The sequence below is a fragment of the Periophthalmus magnuspinnatus genome, chromosome 3 (genome assembly GCF_009829125.3).
Source record: "Periophthalmus magnuspinnatus isolate fPerMag1 chromosome 3, fPerMag1.2.pri, whole genome shotgun sequence".
In the NCBI taxonomy this organism is placed as follows: domain Eukaryota; kingdom Metazoa; phylum Chordata; class Actinopteri; order Gobiiformes; family Gobiidae; genus Periophthalmus; species Periophthalmus magnuspinnatus.
In genome coordinates, this window is record NC_047128.1 from 1,078,555 (window position 1) to 1,106,543 (window position 27,989).

At 43.0% G+C, this 27,989-nt stretch overlaps 2 protein-coding genes across 2 annotated transcripts; one reads left to right on the forward strand and one right to left on the reverse strand.

Moving 5' to 3' along the window:
• Window positions 1–16,465: 16,465 nt before the first annotated feature.
• Window positions 16,466–21,527, reverse strand: mesd (mesoderm development LRP chaperone). Its single transcript, XM_033990776.2, has 3 exons — window positions 21,363–21,527; window positions 19,430–19,662; window positions 16,466–18,292 (listed from the first exon to the last, which is right to left on the reverse strand). Exons 1-3 carry the CDS (start codon window positions 21,516–21,518, stop codon window positions 18,028–18,030), a joined length of 654 nt encoding a protein of 217 aa, XP_033846667.1. The 5' UTR covers window positions 21,519–21,527; the 3' UTR covers window positions 16,466–18,027.
• A 2,444-nt stretch (window positions 21,528–23,971) lies between these two features.
• Window positions 23,972–26,369, forward strand: tlnrd1 (talin rod domain containing 1). The gene has a single exon (XM_033990739.2). It carries the CDS (start codon window positions 25,256–25,258, stop codon window positions 26,318–26,320), a length of 1,065 nt encoding a protein of 354 aa, XP_033846630.1. The 5' UTR covers window positions 23,972–25,255; the 3' UTR covers window positions 26,321–26,369.
• The last annotated feature ends 1,620 nt before the right edge of the window (window positions 26,370–27,989 follow it).

Consider the following 27,989-nt stretch of genomic DNA (forward strand, 5'->3'; position numbering starts at 1 on the left):
GTGTAAAGAAGCGACTGAGTGAGCGTGTTTCACCCACAGCTTCAGCTCCAAATGAAGCTCATCGAGGCCACAGCAGGTGTAAAGGCTAATCCGACCACGAGTGTCATAGCAACCAAAGAGCCAATCAGAAGAGAGGATGTTGAATGTTGAATATTTATGGATTAAATTAATTGTAGAGACAAAAATAACCAAAAATGTCCCAGTACAGTAGAGTAACACGAACAAGGACTAAACTAGGACTAAACCAGGACTAAACAAGGACTAAACAAGGACTAAACCAGGACTAAACCAGGACTGAACCAGGACTAAACAAGGACTAAACAAGGACTAAACAAGGACTAAACAAGGACTAAACCAGGACTAAACAAGGACTAAACCAGGACTAAACAAGGACTAAACCAGGACTGAACCAGGACTAAACCAGGACTGAACCAGGACTAAACCAGGACTGAACCAGGACTAAACAAGGACTAAACCAGGACTAAACCAGGACTGAACCAGGACTAAACAAGGACTAAACCAGAACTAAACCAGGACTAAACAAGGACTGAACAAGGACTAAACCAGGACTGAACCAGGACTAAACCAGGACTGAACCAGGACTAAACCAGGACTGAACCAGGACTAAACAAGGACTAAACCAGGACTAAACCAGGACTGAACCAGGACTAAACCAGGACTGAACCAGGACTAAACCAGGACTGAACCAGGACTAAACAAGGACTAAACCAGGACTAAACCAGGACTGAACCAGGACTAAACAAGGACTAAACAAGGACTAAACCAGGACTGAACCAGGACTAAACCAGGACTGAACCAGGACTAAACCAGGACTGAACCAGGACTAAACAAGGACTAAACCAGGACTAAACCAGGACTGAACCAGGACTAAACAAGGACTAAACCAGAACTAAACCAGGACTAAACAAGGACTAAACAAGGACTAAACCAGGACTAAACAAGGACTAAACAAGGACTAAACCAGGACTGAACCAGGACTGAACCAGGACTAAACCAGGACTAAACCAGGACTAAACAAGGACTAAACCAGGACTGAACCAGGACTAAACAAGGACTAAACCAGAACTAAACCAGGACTAAACAAGGACTGAACAAGGACTAAACAAGGACTAAACCAGAACTAAACAAGGACTAAACAAGGACTAAACCAGGACTAAACCAGGACTAAACCAGGACTGAACCAGGACTAAACCAGGACTAAACCAGGACTAAACAAGGACTAAACCAGGACTGAACCAGGACTAAACAAGGACTAAACCAGGACTAAACCAGGACTGAACCAGGACTAAACAAGGACTAAACCAGAACTAAACCAGGACTAAACAAGGACTGAACAAGGACTAAACAAGGACTAAACAAGGACTAAACCAGGACTAAACAAGGACTAAACAAGGACTAAACCAGGACTGAACCAGGACTGAACCAGGACTAAACCAGGACTAAACCAGGACTAAACAAGGACTAAACCAGGACTGAACCAGGACTAAACAAGGACTAAACCAGAACTAAACCAGGACTAAACAAGGACTGAACAAGGACTAAACAAGGACTAAACCAGAACTAAACAAGGACTAAACAAGGACTAAACCAGGACTAAACCAGGACTAAACCAGGACTGAACCAGGACTAAACCAGGACTAAACCAGGACTAAACAAGGACTAAACCAGGACTGAACCAGGACTAAACAAGGACTAAACAAGGACTAAACCAGGACTGAACCAGGACTGAACCAGGACTAAACCAGGACTAAACCAGGACTAAACAAGGACTAAACCAGGACTGAACCAGGACTGAACCAGGACTGAACCAGGACTAAACAAGGACTAAACCAGGACTGAACCAGGACTTAACCAGGACTTAACCAGGACTAAACCAGGACTAAACCAGGACTGAACCAGGACTAAACCAGGACTGAACCAGGACTAAACCAGGACTGAACCAGGACTGAACCAGGACTGAACCAGGACTAAACCAGGACTGAACCAGGACTGAACCAGGACTGAACCAGGACTGAACCAGGACTGAACCAGGACTAAACCAGGACTAAACCAGGACTGAACCAGGACTGAACCAGGACTGAACCAGGACTAAACAAGGACTAAACAAGGACTGAACCAGGACTGAACCAGGACTGAACCAGGACTGAACCAGGACTGAACCAGGACTAAACCAGGACTGAACCAGGACTGAACCAGGACTGAACCAGGACTAAAGCAGGACTGAACCAGGACTGAACCAGGACTAAACCAGGACTGAACCAGGACTAAACAAGGACTAAACAAGGACTAAACCAGGACTGAACCAGGACTAAACCAGGACTGAACCAGGACTGAACCAGGACTGAACCAGGACTAAACCAGGACTGAACCAGGACTGAACCAGGACTGAACCAGGACTAAACAAGGACTAAACAAGGACTGAACCAGGACTGAACCAGGACTAAACCAGGACTGAACCAGGACTAAACCAGGACTGAACCAGGACTGAACCAGGACTAAACCAGGACTGAACCAGGACTGAACCAGGACTAAACCAGGACTAAACCAGGACTAATTAAACTTAGTCCCACAGACAAACTTCTGTCACGGACGAAAGAACAGATCAAACTTCACGAAGAAGACGAGACGCAGAAAGAAAAGACACAAAGAAAAAAAGTAAAAAGTAAAGAGCACCATCTGGATCTGATCTGCCCCAAACCCCCCACAGGAGCAAGGAACTGTGGGATATGAACAGTGCCAGGAAAAACAGAGGAGGAGAGGAGGAGGAGGGGAGGAGGGAGGAAGAGGAGGAGAGGAGGAAGGAAGGAGAGGAGGAGGAGGAGAGGATGAGGAGGAAGGAAGTAGAGGAGGGGAGGGAGAAGGAGGTGAGAGGAGGGCAGAGGAGTGAGAAGGAGGGAGAGGGAGAAGACAAGAGGAAGGAGAAGAGGAGAGAGAGCGAGAGCGAGGAGGAGAGAAGAGAGTGAGGAAAAGCAGAAGGAGGAGAGGAGGGGGAAGGAGGGATTAAGTAGAGGAGAAAGGAGAAGAGAGGGCGAGAAGGGGAGAAGGGCGGGAGGAGAGGAGTGCAGGGAGAGAGGAAGAGGAGGAGAAGAGATGAGGGAGAAGAGGGAGGAGAGGAGAAGAGAGGAGAGGAGGAGGGGGCTTTATTAAAGAGCTGCAGAGGAGCCTGAAAATGAACAGGGAAATGAGGCAAGAGACAGGCACATGTGGAGGGTTAGCGTGGGTTAGCGTGGGTTAGCGTGGGTTAGCGTGGGTTAGCGTGGGTTAGCGTGGGTTAGCATGTCGCTGTCATTAGCCGTGATTAGCCTCTCCTACGACGTCAGACTGAGGCGTTTCACTGAAGATGCGGCTCCTCGCTCCTGGACTCACGGCTCTGGTGAAACTGCAGCATCGAGACAAGAAACAAACACACGTCTGTTTCAGCGTCTGGAAACGGGAGACTAAATCTGAAACATGAATAAACATCAACGATTTAAACTGAGACAAACCCGGTGTTACTTGAGCTGCTTTTCCTCCGTTTCTGTCCGTGTTAAAAGTCGGGACGTGACCGCAGAGGCTAACGGTTATAGCAGCGCATCGAGGTTAGCAGTTTTAGCGGCTAATTCGCAACCAGGGACCATATTTGGAAATCCGAGCGCGAAACGAAAGAGCCAATCGGAAGCGAGGCTGTTGAAGGTAACGCCCCTTCCACTTAGCAACGCTGTCAATCAAACCTGTTGCTAACGCTAGCAGGAGCGACCTCGGGGAAAGAAGGCGCCGGATTTGTCTGTTATTAATGATTTAGGGACAAAATGGTGGAGAAAAACAAAACAGGATCATGTCGAGTGGGTCAATACGAACATTTAAGAGCAAAATGATGAGTCTGACATAAAATGTGATTTGGAGCCGACGGAGCCGCATCACACCCATGATCACTTCCTGTTTGTAGCGCGGTGGCTAGCAGGTTAGCTAAGGTCTGTCCACATGATGAAAAACACACACAGCCCAGACTTTGGCCCGTCCAACTGTGATCTGAGTCTGGGTATTATCACCGCTGGTACTGCTGAAGAAAAACAATCACAGAGGAGACGAAGAGAAAGAGGGAGGAGGGAGGAGGGAGGAGGGAGGAGGGAAGAGGGAGGAGGGAGGAGGGAGGGAGAGAGGGAGGTGGAGGAGAGAGACAATAGTGATGATCTAATACAGCTCAGGAGTTCACTTGAGGACTACATGGTGATGGGAGGACACGAGCGGCCGTATCCTGTTTCCTCATCTCTTTGCCTCCTCGTCTCCTCGTCTCCTCATCTCCACGCCTCCTCGCCTCTTCACCTCCTCACCTCCTCATCTCCTTTCTTCCTCACTTCTTCGTCTTCCCCTCTCCTCATCTCCTCACCTCCTCGCTTCCTCACCTCCTCGCCTCCTCGCCTCCTCGCCTCCTCACCTCCTCACCTCCTCACCTCCTCATCACTAGCTGAACAGTGCTGCAGAGGAGGAGCAGAGTGATGTATGGTTCTGGTTTTACTGGATGTTTTTCGACGGCTCAGATAAAGTCTCATTATTCACACGTTTTTATATGAAGTTTATGAAGAAAAAACTGGACCAATGACCCGAGGACGAGAACAGGAGAGTTTAAAAAGTTTAAAGAGTTTAAAGAGTTTAAAGAGTTTAAAGTGTTTAAAGAGTTTAAAGAGTTTAAAGAGTTTAAAGTGTTTAAAGAGTTTAAAGAGTTTAAAGTGTTTAAAGTGTTTATGTTGTTTAAAGTGTGAATGACGGGCTTTTACAAGTCTCACATTTTGACTTAAGTTGGTGGGATAATATTTATCTTAAATATAATTATTAATTAATTTACAATAAGCAATTTGTGAAGAAAAGTGGGAAAAAAATGTTGAAAAATACAGGAAGATTTTATTTTTATTTTTTCTATTTTATCAATTTATTTATTTAACAGCAAATTAAACAGTTGAGAATATGAAATGTAAAAAACAAACTAGGGTTTAAACAGCGAAAACTAGACACAGAACAGACAAACTACTATGTTAACCACAGAAAAATAACAATGGAAATATCTGAGAGAGTCCCACACTGATGACATCACACTGATGACATCACACTGGGGGAATAATCGGCGATAGCGTCTCGTTTCGCTCAGTGGGACAGTCGGTTTGACCATTTCCGTTGTAGTGAAACGTCTATGAGGTTTTTCTGAGTCGCGCTAAAATCAATAAACCCAGACAGACCAGGACATGGAGCTGTGTTTACAAAGGGCTTTGTGTGTCAGGGCTAATGCTAATGCTAATGCTAATGCTAATGCTAATGCTGATCTTAATATATATTTAAATAATGACACTGACTGAAACGATCCACACCTAAAAGTGGGTCATAACATTTTAATAGAAATGAGCATTAGCATTAGCATTAGCATTAGCATTAGCCCCAACACACAAGGAAGTACCTTTGTAAACAGAAGTAAATGGAGCTGGAAGTGCATCCATGATCACTTCCTGTCTGGAACACGGAGGCTAGCGTGTTAGCTACGTCCATGTGTATATACAGTAAGTAAACCCAGTGAAAAAGAACTGATCACAGATACTTTCATTGCTGTGACTGAGTACATGTTTGGAGTATTTGTACTTTATGCAGTAGATTTTCAAACGTGGACGTGTAATTGCAGCTGAGTTCATTTCCAGCCGTGTAAATGTAGTTAGTTACACTTAAAATCAGCTGAGTCCTGAGCGTTGTCGTCTCTGTTGCTCTCTAAGCTGACACGCACAACAGCAGAGCGCGGTCAGAGAACAGGCCTTTATATAAACACTAATCTAAAACACAACTTAGAAGTATTTCACACAGATTTCGAGTCTTATAAAGCTTCAAAATGTGGTGATTTTCATAAAAATTTGAGCTAAATTTAGTTGAATCCATCGTTTTTATTTTTATGTTTTTTGCTCAAATTATGAACGTGTTAAAATAATCCCTTTTCTGCAGGTGTCGCACGATAACAAACAATACTTTTCCTGGAGTAGATAGTACACAAAGTGCTTTCAAATGTACTCAAGTAAAAGTAAAAAGCACACGCTGTAAAATGTACTCGAGTAAAGTATAGTAAATGGTAAATAGTCACGTTTTTATCCAGCGCTTTTCCATTTTCAAGGCTCAAAACGCTGAAGGAACCACACACACATTCACACACCAGTGCACACGGACACTGGGGGCGACGGGGGGTAAGTGTCTTGCCCAAGGACACAGGTCTGGACAGCGGGATTCAAACCGGCGACCTTCAGACCGGCGGATAAACACAAGCCACTGAGTAAATCACTACTTTTCCTTCGTTCGATAACAAATCCTATTATGTAATGCACTTTTGACCTTTATGAAGCAAAAACAAGTTGAGATCTTGTCTTGTGCATAATGTGTTTTAAATGTCAAAACAGCGCGTCCAGTCCAAACGCCGCTTCTCGGGTTCGACTCTTGTTTGTTCAGTGCGGTCGCCTTCAGAAAGTGTCCAACCTAATCCCGCTTCCCACCGCACGGAGGTCCCCTGGCTCTGGACCCCGGTTATTCTTGACTCCCACTTCAAACCGTCCCGCCCGGTCGCCGCGGGAACGACTGTTTACGTTTTGGCCCAGGGCGGCGGGCGCTGGGCGGGTTCTGGAAGGGGGGGGGGGGACGTGCCAACATGTGGACGGGGTGATGTTGATGCATGTGCTGCGGTAATGTGCTGTGTCAGGAGCGGAGGATGTGAGGACAAAGGCTGGACTGTGTTAGCGTTAGCGTTAGCGTTAGCATGTGGAGGGTGACAGCCACTTACATAAAGTAGGTCCAGGGCGGCGTTCATGAATAGCCCATTCTGTGCGGAGACGGCACTCAGACCGGCCTATCAAAACACAGCCGCTTTAAATCACACGCACAGGCCTCACCTTTGTGGAGTCCACGGTTTGGAGCGAGGAAAAAAAAACAGACTCAAAAGGAAGAAGCAGAGCGTTAAAGGAGAAACGTTACGTAAAAAATATACTGTGAGATTTAAAATATGTCAGAACGTTGTTAGCGCGTCAAAAACAGACCTGGAGTTGTGTTTTGTTTCATTCTCACATGTTTGAGTCACTTTATTATTAGTCTGTAACATCTACAAAGATCAAAATGTGACGTTCCACCTTGTGATGTCATCAAGTGGGAGTTTTCAAGTGAACAACCACCTTTTACCTTTAGCTCAGTAGAGATTGCCAAGTATAGAGCTAAAATGATCCAAATGATTCTATAAATGAAGGTGTGTGGAGTTTAAAAACACAGTGGAGCACTTCCTGTATCACCACATGATGACATCACAAGGTGGAACAGAGTGTTTTCAGTTTGAGAGAAGAACTCTAAAAGTGAGACTAACTGAGTGTGACGTCACCCACGGCGCTCATCGAGGCTAGCAGTTATAGCGGCTAATTTAGAGCCGAGTTTTTGTAATTCCAACCGCGAGTGTCATAGCAACCAAAGAGCCAATCAGGAGCGAGGCTGTTGAAGGTAACGCCCCTTTCCGCCCACATCACAGTCTATGGTCCGTGTCGTAACACTTCTCCATCAATAAATGTCTTTTTCTTCTAAACTTCTTCCTCGACTCTGCTGTTAATCACATTTGAGTCTAGATCAAGATTCCGTCGCGTCCGATTGTTCGTGATGTTCTTGGGTCGAGAAACACGTGTCTGGAGCAAAGGGAAAGGGAAAGATTGAATTTGACAATATTTTATTTCCAAACCTCCTGTGATTAAAGTGGGCATCCTGTTTGAGCCAAGTTTAGTCCTGATGTAAACACGCTTTAGTCCTGGTTTAGTCCTGCTTTAGTCCTGGGTTGATCCTGGTTTAGTCCTGGTTTAGTCCTTGTTTAGTCCTGGTTTAGTCCTGGTTTAGTCCTGGTTTAGTCCTGGTTTAGTCCTGGTTTAGTCCTGGTTTAGTCCTGGTTTAGTCCTGGTTTAGTCCTGGTTTAGTCCTGGTTCAGTCCTGGTTTAGTCCTGGTTTAGTCCTGGTTTAGTCTTGGTTCAGTCCTGGTTTAGTCCTGGTTTAGTCCTGGTTCAGTCCTGGTTTAGTCCTTGTTTAGTCCTGGTTTAGTCCTGGTTTAGTCCTGGTTTAGTCCTGGTTTAGTCCTAGTTTAGTCCTGGTTTAGTCCTGGTTTAGTCCTTGTGGTCTGTGGTCTGGACACAGCTCAGTCTTTGAAGGAGATGAGTTTTTTGTCTTAAATGTTGCTGGGATGTTTTTGTTCAGGATATTTTGGTTTTAAATCTGATTAAAGCCACAGTGTGTCACTTTCAGCCAAAAATAGCCTAAAATAAAAGCATGTGTTTTCATTTTGAGTTAATAACACCAAAGAACTTGCAACGTGTCTCCAAGGACCATGTTCTTATGTCTGATTTTAACTCTCTGTTTCCATGGGATCATGCAGGTGACCGTCCAGAAAGTTACACAATGTGGCTTTAAACCCGCCCTTTTCTTCAGTCTGTTCAGATGTTTCTTCATGTTCTGGTCGTTTCTTCTCGTTGAGCCTCTGAAGTTGTTGAAGAGTTTAATCCACTGTTTTCAAGACGCCATTTTGTTTTTCGCCCACTGTGACACGCCCACTGGGACACGCCCATTGGGACACGCCCACTGGGACACGCCCACTGGGACACGCCCATTGGGACACGCCCACTGGGACACGCCCACTGGGACACGCCCACTGTGCCACGCCCACTGTGCCACGCCCACTGGGACACGCCCACTGGGACACGCCCACTGTGACGTCCGCTCTTCCTTCTCCAGTTTTATTTTCTTAATCGTTGATACTCGTTGATTCTGCAGCGTCGCGTCGTCATTTTGGTACAAATGTTTAAAAACGCTCTGCTCTAGTGCGACGTGCCTCTGTCCATAGGGGGCGCCACAGCGACACGCCTCTTTATCGTCATGACGATTACAGTTTTTATGAATATTGTGATTTAAAATGTGTAAATTATAACAGAATGAGCCACAGAAATGAAAACAAAGCTGTTGTATTTGTGACACATTTTCACAGGTTCCGCACTCGTTGCCACGGCAGCACAAACCCTGATGTCTTCTTCTGTTCACACACAGACGGAGGACAGCGCCCCCTGGACTGGTCCTGACTGACACTTCGTTAAAGCGACACTTTGACACGAGATAATGATCCTTTAAACATGATCATTACTCACCGGAGACACGTACCGGTCCCCATCTGTCCTCTGTCCTCACCTGTCCTCACCTGTCCCCATCTGTCCTCTGTCCTCACCTGTCCTCTGTCCTCACCTGTCCCCATCTGTCCTCACCTGTCCTCTGTCCTCATCTGTCCTCACCTGTCCCCATCTGTCCTCACCTGTCCTCACCAGTCCCCATCTGTCCTCATCTGTCCTCACCTGTCCTCACCTGTCCCCATCTGTCCTCACCTGTCCCCATCTGTCCCCATCTGTCCTCACCTGACCCCTTGTCGTCACATTACCCACAATCCCCCTGTGGACAGCCCCTCCCTCCTCTGAGCATTGTGAGGTCACACACCACAGACAAAGTGAATGTTATGAACATTGGACACTATAAGTTTGATTTAGTGTCTTGCTCAACGACACAGTGGTGGTTTGCACTGGTGGGATTGAACTACCAACCTCAGAGGTAAGTCGGCAAATTCTGTGGATACTGTGGGGTATTCTGCAAAACTGACTTTTTTTTTTACCTTTCTCCCATGTTCTAACGTCGTTCTTTCATCGTAAACACGTGTGCAGAGGTTTTACATCATCCGTGCATGTTTGAGTAATCTAGAGATCTCTCCCAGGTCCTATTCACACCCTCCTTATGTTCAGCTGTGAGATTCTGTACGAGGCTCCGCCCACAGGCCTACATCACCCACGCTCCCACACGACAATCCTCCATAAATATACAAAAACATGACACAAAACAACACACTACAGCTTCACAAACCTGGTGTGATGTGCAGTAGTTTGATTGTGATGTCATGGCTCCACTTCTTTGTTCTTGGTTCATGTTGGACACAGACCCGTTTCTGAAGCTGAGGCTGAAGCTGAACTTCTTTATATAAATGTGAGTGAAATATCAGAGCGGAAAGAAACAAACATGAGGTTTTATTTTGAATAAAGGAAAAGTGTGACATGAAAAACTCCACAGACGTCATAATATAAAGACAGTCCTGGTTTAGTTCTGGTTTAGTCCTGGTTAAGTCCTGGTTTAGTCCTGATTTAGTCCTGGTTTAGTCCTGATTTAGTCCTGGTTTAGTCCTGATTTAGTCCTGGTTTAGTCCTGGTTTAGTCCTGGTTTAGTCCTGGTTTAGTTCTTGCCTCTTTCACCTGTTTAAACCCTCCAGCAGAGGGCGCTCTTCCTCTTGTGTTTGATCCTGTGGTGTTTCTGCTCTTTTGTGTCTGACTGAGCCGCACGGAGGAGCCGCACAGAGGAGGTGCACAGAGGAGGCGCACGGAGGAGGCGCAGAGAGGAGCGTGTGAGGACATAGAGGGAGCGTCACGTCACTGAGCCTCAGACACAAACAGAACCAGAGAGTTTAATATGAAACAGAGACAGGACGTCCCCGAGACATGTGTGACTCTGAGACAAAGAGCCGTGTCCACGACACTGTCCATGATACTGTTGTGTTTTCTTTCATTTTTACATGTTTTTATTATTAGTCTGTTTCATCTACAAAGCTCAAAACGCGACGTTCCACCTTGTGATGTCATCAAGTGGTAGTTTACAATTTAACAGCTCCTTTTGCCTTTAGTTCAGTCGAGATTTGCGAGGACTGAAATGATCCAAATGATTCTATAAATGAAGGTGTGTGGAGTTTAAAAACACAGCGGAGCACTTCCTGTATCACCACATGATGACATCACAAGGTGGAACAGGTGGAGTGTTTTCTGTTTGAGAAAAAGAAAATCAGCCTAAATATCCAGTGTTTGTGCTTTAAACGTGTGAGAATGAAACAAAAAACACATCTCCAGGTCTGTTTGTCTGTGTGGGACATTTAGAGCGGTGCATTATGGGACATTTAGAGCGGTGCATTATGGGACATTTAGAGCGGTGCATTGTGGGACATTTAGAGCGGTGCATTGTGGGACATTTAGAGCGGTGCATTGTGGGACATTTAGAGCGGTGCATTGTGGGACATTTAGAGCGGTGCATTGTGGGTACTTTAAAACACTCAGGTGCTTTCAGACTCTTTAAAGTGACCGTGGCGACGACGCAGGTGCTGTTTTTGTCCATTTTCTGTCATATTTGCAGAAGGAAAAACTGATTCAGTGACACGTTGCCAATTAAAAACAAGATAACCTGTCTTTCCAACGGTCTAAAGTCCTCAAAATGGCGCCCGTAGCAGGAAAACCACAATAACAGAGTCGTATTATCCACTGTACGTTTACTGGACTTTTGATAAAACGACAGATCTTGGGCTGTTGTGAGGTTGTTTAAGGGGTTAAAGGTGCACTCTGTAACATTTCTGCGTGTCTCCATGGACGTGTTATTGCTTTGAATGTTCCACAGTCTGGCATTAAACCTGTTTCTTCTTCTTTTTGCTTCATTTTACGTGTGTTTTTGTTGCTAGAATAAAACATACTTCTCACTTCTGAGCGGGATCGCCTCTCCACAGACACGACCCGTAACTTGACTTGGTGTTTCTGCTCGTCTCCATGGAGATAGACAAGTTTAATGCCATATTGTGAGGCAATTCCAGGCCAAGCAGTAGCATCTCCACGGAAACGAGCAGGTGGTTAAATGACAGAGTTTGGCTTTAAGGGAAATAAAAACAGGTTTCGACGGCGTCCGGAGCAGCGAGGCGCCCCCTAACGAGGAGGGATGTCTGCGGAGTCCCGCCCTGCACCGCGGCTCTGCACCACTGCTGCAGTCACAAACACACACAGCTTAGGTAACAGGGTTTAACCGGGCCTGCAGCGCCGCCCCCTGGACACAAGGAGAACTGCAGCGTTTGTAAAGACACGAGGAGGAGGAGGAGGAGGAGGAGGAGGAGGAGGAGGAGGAGGAGGAGGAGGAGGAGGAGGAGGAGGGGCTTAGGAGAGACAGAAAATATGAATGAGACAAGAGACAGAGAGAAGATTTTAGTGAGTTTGAACAGAAATAAAGTGAAATGTCCCATAATGCACCGCTCTGATCTGGTCTAATGTAAAAAGCAACTGTAGCTGATTAAATGAATGAAGATACTAATGCCACACTGTGAAACATTGAAGGGAAAGCAACGACATCTCCATGGAGACGAGCAGCTAATGTCGTTTCCTCGTCACACACAGACCTGGAGATGTGTTTTTTTTGTTTCATTCACACGTTTAACGCACAAACCTGTAGATTTAGGCTGAGTTCTTCTTCTCTCAAACTGAAAACGCTCTGTTCCACCTTGTGATGTCATCATGTGGTGATACAGGAAGTGCTCCGCTGTGTTTTTAAACTCCACACACCTTCATTTATAGAATCATTTGGATCATTTCAGCTCTGGAATTGCCAATTATCTCGACTGAACTAAAGGTAAAAGGAGGAGTTCACTTGAAAACTACCACTTGATGACATCACAAGGTGGAACAGAGCTGGTTTAGTTTAGTTTTTCAGTTGCTCTCACCTTTTTGTTGAAAACCTCCTAAACAGGACCATAAACGCTCACATTGATCACAGGTTCCTGAAATGTGCTGTTTAAATCAATTTTCTGTTTTTTCTTAAGTTTTCAGACAATCTTAAACCTTTTTTTTTTTTTTTTTCAGTATGTGGTAACTGCTGCACATTCCACCATAGACATACATGTAGAACACCCCCAGCGTGACGTCACTTCAAAGTATCAATTGCCACATCCCCCATAATCCCTCTGGAGCAGACAGCGGCTCTGTGCGGCTTTAAAGGTTCAGTGTGCACTCTGAGCTCTTTAATGAGATTAAGAGGAGACAGGAGGAGGAGACAGGAGGAGGAGGAGACAGGAGGAGGAGGAGACAGGAGGAGGAGACAGGAGGAGGAGACAGGAGGAGGAGACAGGAGGAGACAGGAGGAGACAGGAGGAGGAGGAGGAGGAGGAGAGAGGAGGAGGAGACGGAGCAGACAGGAGGAGGAGACAGGAGGAGGAGACAGGAGGAGACAGGAGGAGGAGACAGGAGGAGGAGGAGACAGGAGGAGGAGAGAGGAGGAGACAGGAGGAGGAGACAGGAGGAGGAGACAGGAGGAGGAGACAGGAGGAGACAGGAGGAGGAGGAGGAGGAGAGAGGAGGAGGAGATGGAGCAGACAGGAGGAGGAGACAGGAGGAGGAGACAGGAGGAGGAGACAGGAGGAGGAGGAGACAGGAGGAGACAGGAGGAGGAGGAGACAGGAGGAGGAGGAGACAGGAGGAGGAGGAGACAGGAGGAGGAGGAGACAGGAGGAGGAGACAGGAGGAGGAGGAGACAGGAGGAGACAGGAGGAGGAGGAGACAGGAGGAGGAGACAGGAGGAGGAGACGGAGGAGCAGACAGGAGCAGAGAGGAGGAGCAGACAGGAGCAGAGAGGAGGAGCAGAGAGGAGGCTCTGCAGGGGGCGCAGGTGAGTCTGTGAATATAACACTGCAGAAGAAGAAGAGTAGTCAGGAGGAGGAGTCAGAGGAGGAGTCAGGAGGAGGTCTGCAGACGACACACCTCAGACTGTGTGATGTGTTCGGCTGAGGTGGGAGAAGTACTTTATATTTGTACTTAAGTAAAAGTACAGATACTGCGGTAGTAAAAGTAAAAGTATCACATGAAAAATAATACACTGTAACGTCACAAACAGACCTGGAGTTGTGTTTTGTTTCATTCACATGTTTGAGTCACTTTATTATTAGTCTGTCACATCTACAAAGATCAAAATGCGACGTTCCACCTTGTGATGTCATCAAGTGGGAGTTTTCACGTTAACTCCTCCTCCTTTTACCTTTAGTTCAGTCGAGATAAGAGACAACTCCAGAAATGATCCAAATGATTCTATAAATGAAGGTGTGTGGAGTTTAAAAACACAGTGGAGCACTTCCTGTATCACCACATGATGACATCACAAGGTGGAACAGAGTGTTTTCAGTTTGAGAGAAGAACTCAGCCTAAATCTGCTTTTGTTTGTGTGTCAAACATGTGAGAATGAAACAAAAAAACACAACTCCAGGTCTGTGTGTGACGAGGAAACGACATTAGACCATAGACTCTAGTGTGATACTCCCCTTTAACACCACCTCGGTCTTGAGACGTCGCTCCGCCCACACACAGATCTTCTTCGTGACTGCGTTAATTTCTCAGAGACACGTACAGAGCGGCGTCCTCGGTTCAAACGTTTTTTGAACCGAGGCCGCCGCCGTATTTTTTACTTTTACTTGAGTACATTTGAGAGCAGTATCTGTACTTTACTTAAGTACATTTTACAGAGTGTACTCTTCTCTTTTACTTGAGTACTTTTGAGAGCAGTATTTGTACTTTCTACTCCACTACATTTATGAACAGGACTGAAAAGTAAAAGTACTTTTTGATTTGAGGAGTATTTTTACCGTGTTCGTGGAAACATCCTGAGTAAAGTTTAAGAGTTTGAGCTTCGGCTTTGAGCAAAACAAAATAAAAATAAAACACTCTGTTCCACCTTGTGATGTCATCATGTGGTGATACAGGAAGTGCTCCACTGTGTTTTTAAACTCCACCTTCACTAGAATCATCTGGATCATTTCAGTCCTGGAGTTGTCTCTTATCTCGACTGAACTAAAGGTAAAAAGAGGAGGAGTTAACTTGAAAACTACCACTTGATGACATCACGAGGTGGAACATGTCTTTCTTATTGTAAAGCTCTTTGAATTACTTTAAATACATAAACCTGCGTCGTGTTTCCTGTGAAGTTGTTTTTTCTGCTCTGGTGTGTCTGTTTCAGTTTCACAAAGCCTGAGGAGGTCACAGATTCCAGATTTTACGTCAGGAATCAGCCAAAACAGAACAACTTTTTCAAATAATCGTCTTGTGAATCTAAAATCAAACAGACGGACATTTTGTAATTGTCAGCTGAAGGATTTTGGACAATATTAGTTTAACTTTTGGACTGAAAAACTCTCTGAAAAGTTAAAAATAGCAGCTCATATTTGTAAACGGGGCCAAATCTGCTTCTGTTCGTTTAATAAAGTGCAGTCAGACTGAGCTGTTCCTCTGGCGCCCTCTGCTGGACGAATCTGCACTTACAAAACTACACTCAGGACTAGAAATGTGCATCTGATTCTGCGCAGTCAAGTTATTTTAAGTCAAGTGATACTTTGCAGTGACGTCACGCTGGGGGTGTTCTACATGTATGTCTATGGCGGAATGTTCAGCAGTTAAAAAACTCAAGATAAAAAAACAAAATGGGGTTAAAGAGCACGTTTTCAGGAGCCCGTGATCAGTCTGAGTGTTCGTGGGTCTAGTTAGGTGTTAACCAATTAGCACGTGCTAACAGACTATGTGCTAACCAGGTACATGCTAACTGGCTACATGCTAACCAGGTATGTGCTAACTAACGTTTATAACACGCTTGTTTTAAGTCCAAAATCACATTTAAAACACAAGATTCAGCAAAATGTTTTAATAACTTTGCAGTTTATAAAGTTCCAGAGACAGATTTTAAATAAAAGTCTTATGTCGTTAGTTCCACAGACCTGACTCGCTCCTTTCAAACTTTTCTTTTTATTTTTTTTTTTCAAAAAGTAAGACCCAGAGGCGTCACTGTTGAGCTCAACTGTAAATATTGTAAATGACAAAATGACATTGTATTAAAAAAATAATAATTTAAAAACACAAACAGTTTGATGTTTCTCCAGTGAAAAAAGGCGTCAGTTTGACTCTAAACACGTCAAACAGAAACAAGCCTCAGGTGTAAATAAGAAAACTTTATTTATACAGCACCTTTCACAGAAAAATCACAAAGTGCTTTACAGAGTGTAAATATCTGACAGGGAAATATAAACACAATTTCTGGATAAATTAATCTATGGAAGCTCGTTTCCACCATGAAAATAAAAGCCCCACAGAGAGATGAAATTACGAGTTTTAAACTCATAATTATGAGTTTAAAACTTATAATTTTGGGAATGTAACATTTACAAAATGTGAACCTTATCAATTTTGATTAAATGGATTTGGTATTTTAATAATTTCCTCAATAAACCAGTGGGTTGTGACTCTGCTCAGACCAGGAGGACGAGCCTCAGACACAGAGCTCAGGGTCCACTGATCTGTTCAAGACGCCAGAAACTTTACTGGAGCTTAATTTATTCATTTATAAAAGTGTAGGTGATAAACACAACAGCCCCGTCTCCTCTGCTCGGTGCACTCAGGTGCAGTGTGCTACAAGCTCAGTTAAGACTTTAGAGTCATTACGACTTTTAAACTCATAATTACGAGTTTAAAATTGGGGCTTTTATTTATTTTTTTCATGGCGGAATCAGGCTTCTATATTAATCACACAAATCCAGAAAAAAAAAAAAAAAAAAAAACAAGTAGCCAAAAATCACTTATATAAAAAAGTTTATTTTCAAGGCAAAGTTAAAATGACTAGAAATAAGAACAAGTTTTATTTTCATGAAGTTCACATGACCCACCAGCAGAGGGCGCAGTTTCACACTTACAACAGGAGAAAACAACTTATTCACCTGAAGAAAAACAAACTTTAAACTTAAAATGAAACGTGAAATATGTTTTTTAAATCAAGAAAACAAAAAAAAAAAACCAAAAAAAAAACCCACTGGTTGAAAATTTAACTTGTCAAATCGACCCAGATCAAGTTACACACTCTAAGCATTGATTTATTCCATTTATTTGTATTTATTTAATTTTTGCATTTATTTTTATTTACTTTTTATTTTATTTAAGTATTTATTTGTGCAGTGTGTAAGTGCTCGATGTGGAGAAATGAGTCGATTTATTGAAATGCAAACTTTTTAGTACCATTTTTTAAAGGCAAAATGAAAAGGGTCCATTTTTAAACCGTATTAAAGTTTAAATGTCCCATAATGCACCTCTCTGATCTGTTCTGTCGTTTCCTCGTCACACACAGACCTGGAGCTGTGTTTTTTTTTGTTTCATTCTCACATGTTTAACACACAAACCTGCAGATTTAGTGTGAGTTCTTCTCTCAAACTGAAAACACTCTGTTCCACCTTGTGATGTCATCATGTGGTGATACAGGAAGTGCTCCACTGTGTTTTTAAACTCCACACACCTTCATTTATAGAATCATTTAAATCTTTTCAGCTTCTGGAGTTGCCATTTATCTCGACTGAACTGAAGGTAAAAAGAGGAGGAGTTAACGTGAAATCTACCACTTGATGACATCACAAGGTGGAACAGAGCGTTTTGAGCTTAGCGTATCTCAAAACAAAATGATATGGCACATTTATAGAAAACAAATCAACAAAATGAAGCCTTTGTTTATATTTATACTGACTTGGCTCCATTCTCCTGACGGTAACAAAAAAGTGACAGAATTAAACACCGAGCTTTGGCAAAACAAGAACAAACTTGACCTTTGACCTTAAAGAGGAGGTATTTACTTCTCTGTTGTTTTAACTGTGACACTTCACATTTAGATCCATGTTTCCTTTTATTTTGAAAATTCTATATTTGCTCAAAAACGACGACGTATTAACATGTTTTATCAGTTTCACTTTCGTTTTTTGTGGCTCTGAGTCCAAAGCCCCGCCCCCTTCACGGCGCTATCACATCACAATCAGCGTTAATGAAACTACTGCACATCACACCAGGTTTGTGAAGCTGTAGTGTGTTGTTTTGTGTCATGTTTTTGTATATTTATGGAGGATTGTCGTGTGGGAGCGTGGGTGATGTAGGCTTGTGGGCGGAGCCTCGTACAGGAGGGTTTGAATAGGGCCCGGGAGAGATCTCTAGATTACTCAAACATGCATGGATGACTCTAAAACCTCTGCACACGTGATTTTGAGGAGGAACATGGGAGAAACAAACAGAAAGTTGATTTTACAGAACACCTCCTCTTTAAAGTCACATAAATGGATCGCGTCGTGTTTTGCGTCTCTTTAAACTCGTCCGTTTCGTCTCGTCACAGCTCCACTTTCCGCTCGCCGGCCGAGTTTCCGTTTAAATCCGGCTTCGTGTGGCTCTTCTTTTTGGTTTTCTTTTTGGGATTGACCTCGTTCTGTCGTTTGGGTTTAGTCTCGTCCTTTTTGGCGGCCTTTCCCGGGTACACCTGCCCCTCCACGGTGACCTCCGCGCACCTGTCCTGAGACACCAGGAAGTCCTTGACCTCCCACGCCACACTGCCGTCCCTCAGCATGAAGATGACGCGGTTTGAGCCCACCACGAACCTGCGAGGACAAAACCGGACACAGGACTTACACTCAGCTTGGACCGCTTCTTTTATGAAGTGATTTTAGACGAATATTGTGATTTAAAATGTGTAAATTAAAACAAAATGATCCACAGATGAGAACCATAGAGACACAAGCTCAACAGGACTGCTTTAAATGATCAGTGATTTCACGCCTGCTCGTCTCCGTGAAGATACTTTAATGCCACACTACGAAACATTCCAGACACGAGTAGGTGGTGGAGCCTCCAACAGGAAAGTTCCACACTGCACCTTTAAGTTCCATTTGAAATTTAATTTGTTATAAACTTGAGAAGTCAAAGGTCGACACCGGCTGATTTAAAAGCGTACGTGAAATTGTTTATTCAAATAATACAAATCATTTTATAGTCGTTTTTATTTTTTTTAAACACACTCCAAACATGTAATCAATGGAGACAGATGCGTTTAAAGACGTACTGTGGAACATTACAGGCAAACTAATAACACCAGTATCTCCAAATAAACGAGGCATCAGGAGAAAAGTCAATTTGTGTTCCATTAATATATTTCTCTCAAAACTAATGAGTAATAATAATAATAATATAATAATGCTAATGCTAATGCTAATATAAAGGTTAAAAGTCCCAGTTGTTCTGTTCTAATGTCGTTTCCTCGTCACAAACAGACCTGGAGTTGTGTTTCGTTTCATTCACACATGTTTGAATTCTTCTGTCAAACTGAAAACACTCTGTTCCACCTTGTGATGTCATCATGTGGTGATACAGGAAGTGCTCCACTGTGTTTTTAAACTCCACACACCTTCATTTATAGAATCATTTGGATCATTTCAGCTCCTGGAGTTGTCACTTACCTCGACTGAGCTAAAGGTAAAAGGAGGAGTTCACTTGAAAAACTCCCACTTGATGACATCACAAGGTGGAACGTCGCATTTTGATCTTTGTAGATGTTACAGACGAATAATAAAGTGACTCAAACGTGTGTGAATGAAACAAAACACAACTCCAGGTCTGTTTTTGACGCACTAACATCGTCCTAAAGCTCAGAGTCAGTTTGTGTGATATCGGACGTTTAAACTTCACAAATAAAAATAAATAAAATCCTCTTTCGTTGTGGGTGCAGTTCCGACTCTCACCTCTGGATGTCGTAGTTGGCGTTGAACAGGCTGCCCTGCCACAGCCCGGTGATCTCCTCGGTCTCCTTCTCCGTGGGGTCTCCAGACACTGTGGCGAACACCATCAGAGTGCGTCCCTTTTTGGACATTTTCAGCAGCTCCTCGGGTTTAGACGCATCCACTTTGGAGAAGTCGATGGGCGGAGGAGCGCGTTTGTGCTCGGGCAGGTCCCCCTCCTCGATGTCGTCGTCCTCCTGAAGAAAAGGAACAAGGCAAGAGTCGGTTCTCAACGTTCAGACTTAATTTAGATACTCACGATACCACGATGATAATAAAAACACTTTTACACAATAGAACGTGACTTTCCACTTTAAATGTTCACACTTTCTTTTAATTTCCATGTATCTTAAACTAGAAAATAGAGAGAAATAGAAGTAGAAATTCCCAAACAGTTAATTGCTTTGACTGTTTCAGGAGGAGCTGCTCCAAACAGACCCGCTCCATGGCGCCCCCAACTGAAACATGCCAGAGGAAAAGAGACTTAACCGATTTTAACCTTAGTATCTCTACAACATAATGACATTTGAATCACGTTTCTTCTTCTTCTTCTCTATATTTCGTCTTTATTGGACAGTAAACTTCCCTTTTATGTTCATTACTGTAATAAAACAGGAAACTGAAAGCATGATTTGTCATACAAGTTGTGTTTCAGCTTTTATTTATTTTAGAAAGGGGAAAATATTTCACTTAAAATAAACCTTGGCCACCTCCATCTCGTCTGCAAACCGGAAACACTGATGAAATATACTTTACTATTAACACGCACAGGGGACATATTTCTACAGGCGTCACGTGGTTTCCTTCGCCGCTTCCACAATCTTTACTGCCGTTTTTACAAGATTTTAAAGTTTAGACTTTGACTTCACTTGACAAAGACGTAAAACACTTGAGCAGAGTATCTTTTCCCGTATATTTGAGCAGTTTAAAGAGTAATAATGATGATATTTACAGCCAGGCACTCGCTGATGTCGTATTGTCTATTATAAAAACGCATTTAAAAGATTTGTTATGTTTCTGACCTTCCTTATCTACATATCAGGACACTATTTTGGATTCTCTTTCTGTTGTCTGCAGTGCGAGAGTCCGGCAGTCTCCGTCTGAGGAAGCGGGGAGGGTGCGAGAGTTGGGATTCTTCCGGTCGATTCCTCCTTGTCACCCTGTTTTCTTGACATTTCTCGTCAGGCGGTCCATCCTGATGCGCTGGAAAGACCCTCACTCACTCTCAGAGGATAAAACAAACTGAATCTGGAGAAAATAAGGCGCTCTCTCAAAGAAAAAAAACTCTGATTCTATTTTCTGAAGTCTGGCGACCTTTTTTAGATCATGTCACGTCTTTAGATGACCCATATTCAGGGATACCAAGCGCTAAATGTTTTAGTAGCACATATTCTGTCTGTTTTTTGTTTTTTTTCATTCATTGGTTCAGTTGGCACTTTTTCTGTTTTATCCATCTGTTTTTATGGGGTTTTTTTTAATATTCTGGAAAATATATAAATAAATCATACATAAAAAACCCCAAAACTATGACAACTCAAAAATATACAGATGGTGTACAAAATAAAAAAAACAAAAAAACAGTTATTAGCCATTTATAATCTGGTGTCCTGCTCATTTTTTACCTAGAATGACTGAACATAAGCCTGAAAATTGAAATTACTTAAACTTTCTGATGACTAATCTCGAAGCAAACACTTAAAACACAATAAAAGTAATAAAATGTAAACTCAGGAACAGCCTTGGCTCTTGTGTTAAGCTGTAGTTCATGTAGATGTCCTAAAACAGCCTGTACACATTAGTAAAGTCTATAATTCCATGATTCTTACGAGGCTAGGCTAACTGCTAACTGCTAACACCAGCTCTCCTCTTCTCAATGGAAACTCCTCCGCTCTCTCACCTCCCACTGCTCCAAAAGCCGCGCCATGTCCGCGTCATTGTAGTCTCTGATGTCCTTCTTTTTCTTGGGCTTGTCTTTATTTTCAGCCGCAGAAAAACTCACGAAAACGACGCAGAGCAGAAGCAGCAGGCGCCTCAACCTGAAGTCCGCCGCCATGTTTCCAGATGGACGCTTCTGATTGGCCGAGACATGTGCCGGTCACGAGACGGAGAGGGGGCGGGGTTAAAAGTGTAACCGGATATTTCAAAATAAAACTAGAACTTGTGTATTAATGTGTTTATTTTATTTTTTTAAATTTTTTATTTTATTTCAGTCCATGTTCACCAAAAATGATACGCTCAAATGTAAGTAAAAAGTCAGTTTTTATACATTTTAACCAGTCTTTTAAAAATATTTTTGTAATAGATTTCCAGAAAAGATGATTTATCGTTTCAGGTTATTCTTTATTAAAAAAAAGTGCAGTTTGGGTGAATTGTTTTAGTATATTTGAGCATAAATTGATTCGTTGGGTAAATCTGATGCATTTGTTTAAAGGAGACGTCTCTCATTTTATTATTTATCATAAACTTTTGTTTCAAAGTCCATCCTTTTTTCCAAATAGTGTCAGGGACAAACTCTCTCCCGTAAATCACATGATCATCGTCATCATGATTCAGGTCCCGTAAAACTGTGTGTGACAGTTGAAGAGGTCAGAGGTCAAAGACAGGACTGAGCTCTTTCCTCCCAGAACGACTCCGCCCAAACACTGCCCTGCTGTAATGGAGCTTAACAGTGACGCTCTTTCCATTGACTTATCAGTAAATGGAAATATGAAGAGTTCACAGACGTCACGGAGGCAAACGTGCAAACTAAGATACACACAGCGGCTGTTTTATGTCAAAAAAATCACATTTAAATCACAAAATCTGTCACTGTTGAGCGTGTCGTGACTCGTGATGTTGGGACGAGTCTGTGTAAACGTTTATAGGTTCTGTGTAGAGGTTTTTGAATGCTTAGAATAGTAATAGTCTTATAATAATACAAATAAATAAATACAAACTGAACTTTTGTTGGTCCCACAATGGAGAAATGGCAGTGCTGCAGTGTGAAGTACAAGTACGGCCGAAAAGTACAGAAATATCAAGATAAATAAATAAACTGAAGAACACAGGGACAAATTAAAGTGAAATAATAACTTAAAATACAACTTTTTACACAGTCAGAACAGTTTTCTCTTTAAAACAGGTTTGAAAGGGAATCGTAGGAGAAATAATGTACAGGAAACACTTTGATGGAAACAACATCATCATTTTAAACCAAGTAAATGATGTATATATTATATTATAGCAGAGCATCCAGGCTACTATTACTCTGGTTTTGTGCAGCCTTCATTAAAGCCACAGTATGGAACTTGACAAAAATGTTTTAAATGAGCTAAAATAAAAGCATCTGTGTTGTTTTTTTTTTTGTTTTTTGTTTTTTTCATTATGGATGGTTTAAAAGATACAAACACTTGCGTCCTTGAGTGGGTTTACCTCTCCACAAACCTGACTCGTTTTTGGCGTGCTGCTGCCTGTTTCCATGTACATGTTGATCCTTTGGGTGTGATGTTCCACAGTGTGGCATAAAACTAATGCAGCGTGTGACTGTAATGTTATTCGAGAGGGACTTTTAACGTTTAACGGCACAAGCTCAACTAAAACGACTTCTTTCCGGTCAGATCGTGTTCAAATAAAACTTATATTAAAATGTCTAACGTCTTCACTCCTACAACTTTTGTCCAGTTACAGATTTAACTTTGGCTTTTACTTATATTAAAGTCTAATAAACTTCAGACAGAGCAGTGCCTACAGTTAGCATCGCACCCTCAGGGAATGGTCATGTCGTCAGCTGTGAAGTATCAGTTGTAACTTTTAGGTGTTTTCAAATGTTTCCCCATAGACTTATTTATTTATTTATATATTCATTCATTCAATCATTCATTGATTTATTTATGTATTTATTTATCCATTTATTTATTCATTTATCCATTTATTTATTCATTCATTCATTTTATTTATTTTTTCATTTATTTATTTATTTGTTTTCATTTATTCATTCATTCATTTGTTTATTTATTTTTTCATTCATTCATTCATTCATTTATTAATTCATTCATGTATTCATCCATTTATTTATTTATCCATTTATTTATTCATTCATTCCTTCAATCATTTATTTATTTATTTTTTTGTTTTAATTTATCCATTTATTTATTCATTCATTCATGCATTCATTCATTTGTTTATTTATTTTTTCATTCATTTATTTGTTTTCATTTATCAATTTATTTATGTATTCATTTATCCATTTATTCATTCATTTATCCATTTATTTATCCATTTATTCATTCATTTATCTATTTATTTATTCATTTATCCATTTATTTATCCATTTATTCATTCATTTATCCATTTATTTATCCATTTATTTATTCATTTATCTATTTATTTATTCATTCATACATGCATTCATTCATTTGTTTATTTATTTTTTCATTCATTCATTTATTTTTATGTATTTATTTCACACAGGAAAAGGGGTGTTTTATTTTGAAGGCGCACTTCCGGGGTGGTTGACGTACACTTGACGCAGCCGGGCAGAGTCTCGAGTCTCATGGCAGCGCAGTGACGAGTTCAGCTCAAAGTTCCTCGCGGAGAGTCCACAGACTGTCTCCCTCCGCACCGCCGGACTGCCCCGCGTCCAGACCGCGTCCAGCGGGCCACGGAGCAGCGTTAGACCCGCACAGAAGCTCAAACCACCGGGGTAAAGCTGGACTAATGCCCCGCTCCTCTCGCCTCGGAGCGACCACACCCTCCCCGTTTCCTCAAACACAGACCCCGCTCTGAACCTCCGGGAACAACCGCCGCGTCTCCCCCCGGCCTCCGACCCGGGGAAACACCAACGAGCCGGGGGTTTTGAGCTCATCCAGCCTGGTATGGAGGCTCCAGGCGGGTCCGCGCGGAGGCTCAGCGGGGCTCCACGCTCTGCTCCCCGGGGCTGAGACGCGGCGGCGGCGGGAGAGGACGCGGCGCAGGGCGGACACACTCAACGATGCAAATGGCGTCAGAGCGACCCCTGGAGACACTGCAAACCTCCAACCCGGGGCTCAAACTCAAGAAGAGGCGCTTGAAAGTGGATTAACAGTTTTAAAGAGTTGAAAGGATGATTGAGGAAAGAGAAAAAGTTGAAGCGACCACGAAGAAGACGAGCAGCTGCCCGGGTATGAACGCGCCAGGCCGGGCTCAGGCAGTGGGAACAACCCGGATCAGACTGTGGGGCTCCTGCAAACTCCATCCTCTGCTCACAAAACTATAAAAAAAACACCCGTGTATCTGTTTTAAAATGTCTGTCAGCTAGTATATGATGGATTCCTAATGGGAATTTGAATTTCAAGACAATATTTTTATAATCTCAACCTGCACTTTGCCTTTTTTTGAAGGCACTTAGTTGGCACTGCAGTTTTGTGATCATTTTCAACTCCTCCTGTGAATGTTTGGGGACTGTAGTAGACTTTTGAAACGAGTAATTTAATCAGGGCATTTAGAAATCAAACTTGTATAGGTTTTGCATAGCGTGTTTTTGTTTTTACACTAGATTAACCGATGCTAATATGCCAGAAAATACTAGTTTTGTAACGAAATGGGGATTTATTTCAAACATGCAGTTATGTAGTTTACAAGTTAACATTGTGTGTGCGTTAATTATTATCTGAAGGAACCTAAGGCAGACTTTTGGGCCAGTTTATTTTTCTGTTCGCTCTTGTGGATATAGTTGTGCTTATTTTGGATATGTCTTGAACAGAACAATGCACCAACAGAGACTATAAATAACTGAGGAGTTTGACCGCACCCTCCCGGATCCTGCTCCTGATTATGGCGAGCGGAGGGTCTGGGAAATCGGCGAGCGAGGTATCAAACGTCACCCCCAGTGGCAGTGTCCAGCAGAGGAAACGACTCTCCTCCATTTGTGATTCGTGCAAAATGAAAATGCAACTCGTAGCAGATCTGTTGTTGTTATCCAGCGAGACCCGGCCCGTCATGGCGGCGGACGGGGTTCCACTTGCCGATACGTTCGACCAATGCCGAGACACTGTCATCGCGAGGACTAAAGAGCTTTCTATACTAACGCACGATATACAAAGTCAACTCAACATGGGACGTTTCACCGAAGTTGGCGATCGGCTTTTGGAACTGGCCGACTTGGTTGTGTCGTTGACTGAATGCTCCGCCCACGCGGCGTATCTGGCAGCTTTAGAAACTCTGGGGTCCCAGCCGTGCCTTCCCGGTTTGGTGGACCGATATAAAGTAACGCGCTGCCGGCACGAAGTAGAGCAAAGCTGCAGCGTGTTACGAATCACGCCAATTTTGGACCTCACCCCTCAGCTGCTTCTCGAACTATCGCAACATATTTCTACCAATCTCAAAACACTGACTGACATCTCATCCTTGGCCAGTGACAGGTCCCGCGACCGCTTCGCCAAAGAACAGTTCAAGTTGAGTGTTAAGAGCATGGCGACTAGCGGGACGGCATTTTTAGCTTGCGTTAAAGAAGTGAAAACGCAACCTAGCGAGCTGACTAGAAACCGCTGTGTTTTGTTTAGCGCCGCCTTGGTTCAATCTGTTAGCGCTTTGGTTGGGTTCGCTACCGAGCCGCAGTTCTTGGGCCGCCCCGCCAGCATCTCCTCTGAAGGAAAAGGGGTGCAGACGGCGGTTTTGGGCGGGGCCATGAGCGTAGTATCGGCGTGCGTGCTGCTAACTCAAGGGCTAAGGGACGTAGCGCAGCATCCGGACAGCAGTTCCAAGATGGCCGACTACAGGGAGAGGCTGAGGAACTCGGCGTGCGCGGTTTCGGACGGGTGTACTCTGCTCACACAGGCTTTAAGGGAGCGCTCCTCTCCACGCACTCTGCCCCCGGTCAACTCCCACGCTGTGAATTAGACAGAAGTGACCACACGGAACTGGACCAGAGCGTAGGCATGGGACGGTACGGGCAGATTCAGACCGGTCAAAAGTTTTTAACATCGATATAACGCAATATAATACGGTATTTTTAAACATTCAGTATCAGTAGCTGAAAAGGCTCGAGCTGCAATATGTAAATGGGAAAATTAAATTAAAATTAGGTGAATAAAAATAGACTATGTACAGTACAATTGTTTAAAGTGACGGTGGCAGGTGCCGCTCTGACCGGTCGCATTTTCAGAGATCTGGGGTCAAAATATCCCCAACACCAGATCTGTTTTAATTATGATTTATCCACGTCTGATGTTAGATTGTTATGAAAAATTAAATTACAAAAGACCAAAACTGCCAATCTAGAGTGAACGATTAAACCAGGACGAAACCAGGACGAAACCAGGACTAAACCAGGACTAAACCAGGACTAACTGAATCCAGAGGTGAACTATTAAACTAGGACTAGACTAGTAGCAAATACGTCTAAACAAGGACCAACCCAGTCTAAAACCAGGACTAAACCAGGTCTAAACCACGACCAAACATGGACTAAACCTGGACCAAACATGGACTAAACCTGGACCAAACATGGACTAAACCTGGACCAAACATGGACTAAACCTGGACCAAACATGGACTAAACCTGGACCAAACATGGACTAAACCTGGACCAAACATGGACCAAACCTGGACTAAACATTCACCTGATTCATTTGGGGCCAAAACTCTTCTTCAATAATTGTTCAAAATAATTTATTAAGATTTTATTTTATTTTTTTAGCGATCCCAGGCTCTGATCATTTGTATTTATTTTTTGGAGTTGACCAAACGTGAGTACAAAGTTGTCATTATTAACGGGAGACCAGTTTACCGTCCCATGCCGCTCCAAACCGCAAACAAAACGCCCTTTTTGTTTTGAAGTGTCGCAGTTGCCGTTGTATTTGTGCAAACTATACTCACCTGGTTTAGAAAAGTCACAACGGGTCAGTGCGATGGAAACTGAAACTGAACTAAACACGGATCAAATCTAAAACCTTTCAGACTTTTTTATTTGGTCAGAAGAACGAGCCAGTGGTGGAAGAAGTACTCGAGTGTGTTACTTAAGTAAAAGTGTCACATAAAAAAAAAAAATCTACTGAAGTAAAAGTATTTCACACAAGTGTTAAACGCATTTTTCTGATTTTTCTTGTGAATTTTGTGTGTTTCTTTTTGTATCATTTGTTTTTTTACTCAAAAACTTCCCTCAAATCATACGAAAAGTACTTTTACTTTTCAGTCCTGTTCAAAAACGTAGTGGAGTCGAAAGTACATGTACTGCTCTCAAATGTTCTCAAGTAAAAAGTAAAAAGTACACACTGTAAAACGTACTTAACTGTGCACTGTGTAACTTTTCTGGCTGCTCGTTTCCGTGGAGATGTTACAGCTTTGCCTTTGTTACTCCACAGTGTGAAAATAATGACGTTAAGGGTCAGATCTATGGAGAAGTGAGCCTACGCATCGCAAGAACAGGTGTTTTTCTAGGAGTTTCTGACCGGTAAAACACCTGTAACGATAAAATAAATACGTACAAGGTCGGATGTGTTTAATGCCGTACTGTGGAACATTTCATCCAAAGAAATAACATCTCCGTGGAGGCGAGTTGCGCTGTGAA

What these genes read in the sequence shown, in the direction of transcription:
- mesd (XM_033990776.2), bottom strand. Translation starts at nt 21,518, where the DNA reads ATGGCGGCGGACTTCAGGTTGAGGCGCCTGCTGCTTCTGCTCTGCGTC. An exon ending in GGCTTTTGGAGCAGTGGGAG is followed by an intron (nt 19,663 to 21,362) that starts GTGAGAGAGCGG and finishes CCTTTTCTTCAG; the next exon opens with GAGGACGACGACATCGAGGA. An exon ending in GCCAACTACGACATCCAGAG is followed by an intron (nt 18,293 to 19,429) that starts GTGAGAGTCGGA and finishes TTGTCCTCGCAG; the next exon opens with GTTCGTGGTGGGCTCAAACC.
- tlnrd1 (XM_033990739.2), top strand. Translation starts at nt 25,256, where the DNA reads ATGGCGAGCGGAGGGTCTGGGAAATCGGCGAGCGAGGTATCAAACGTC.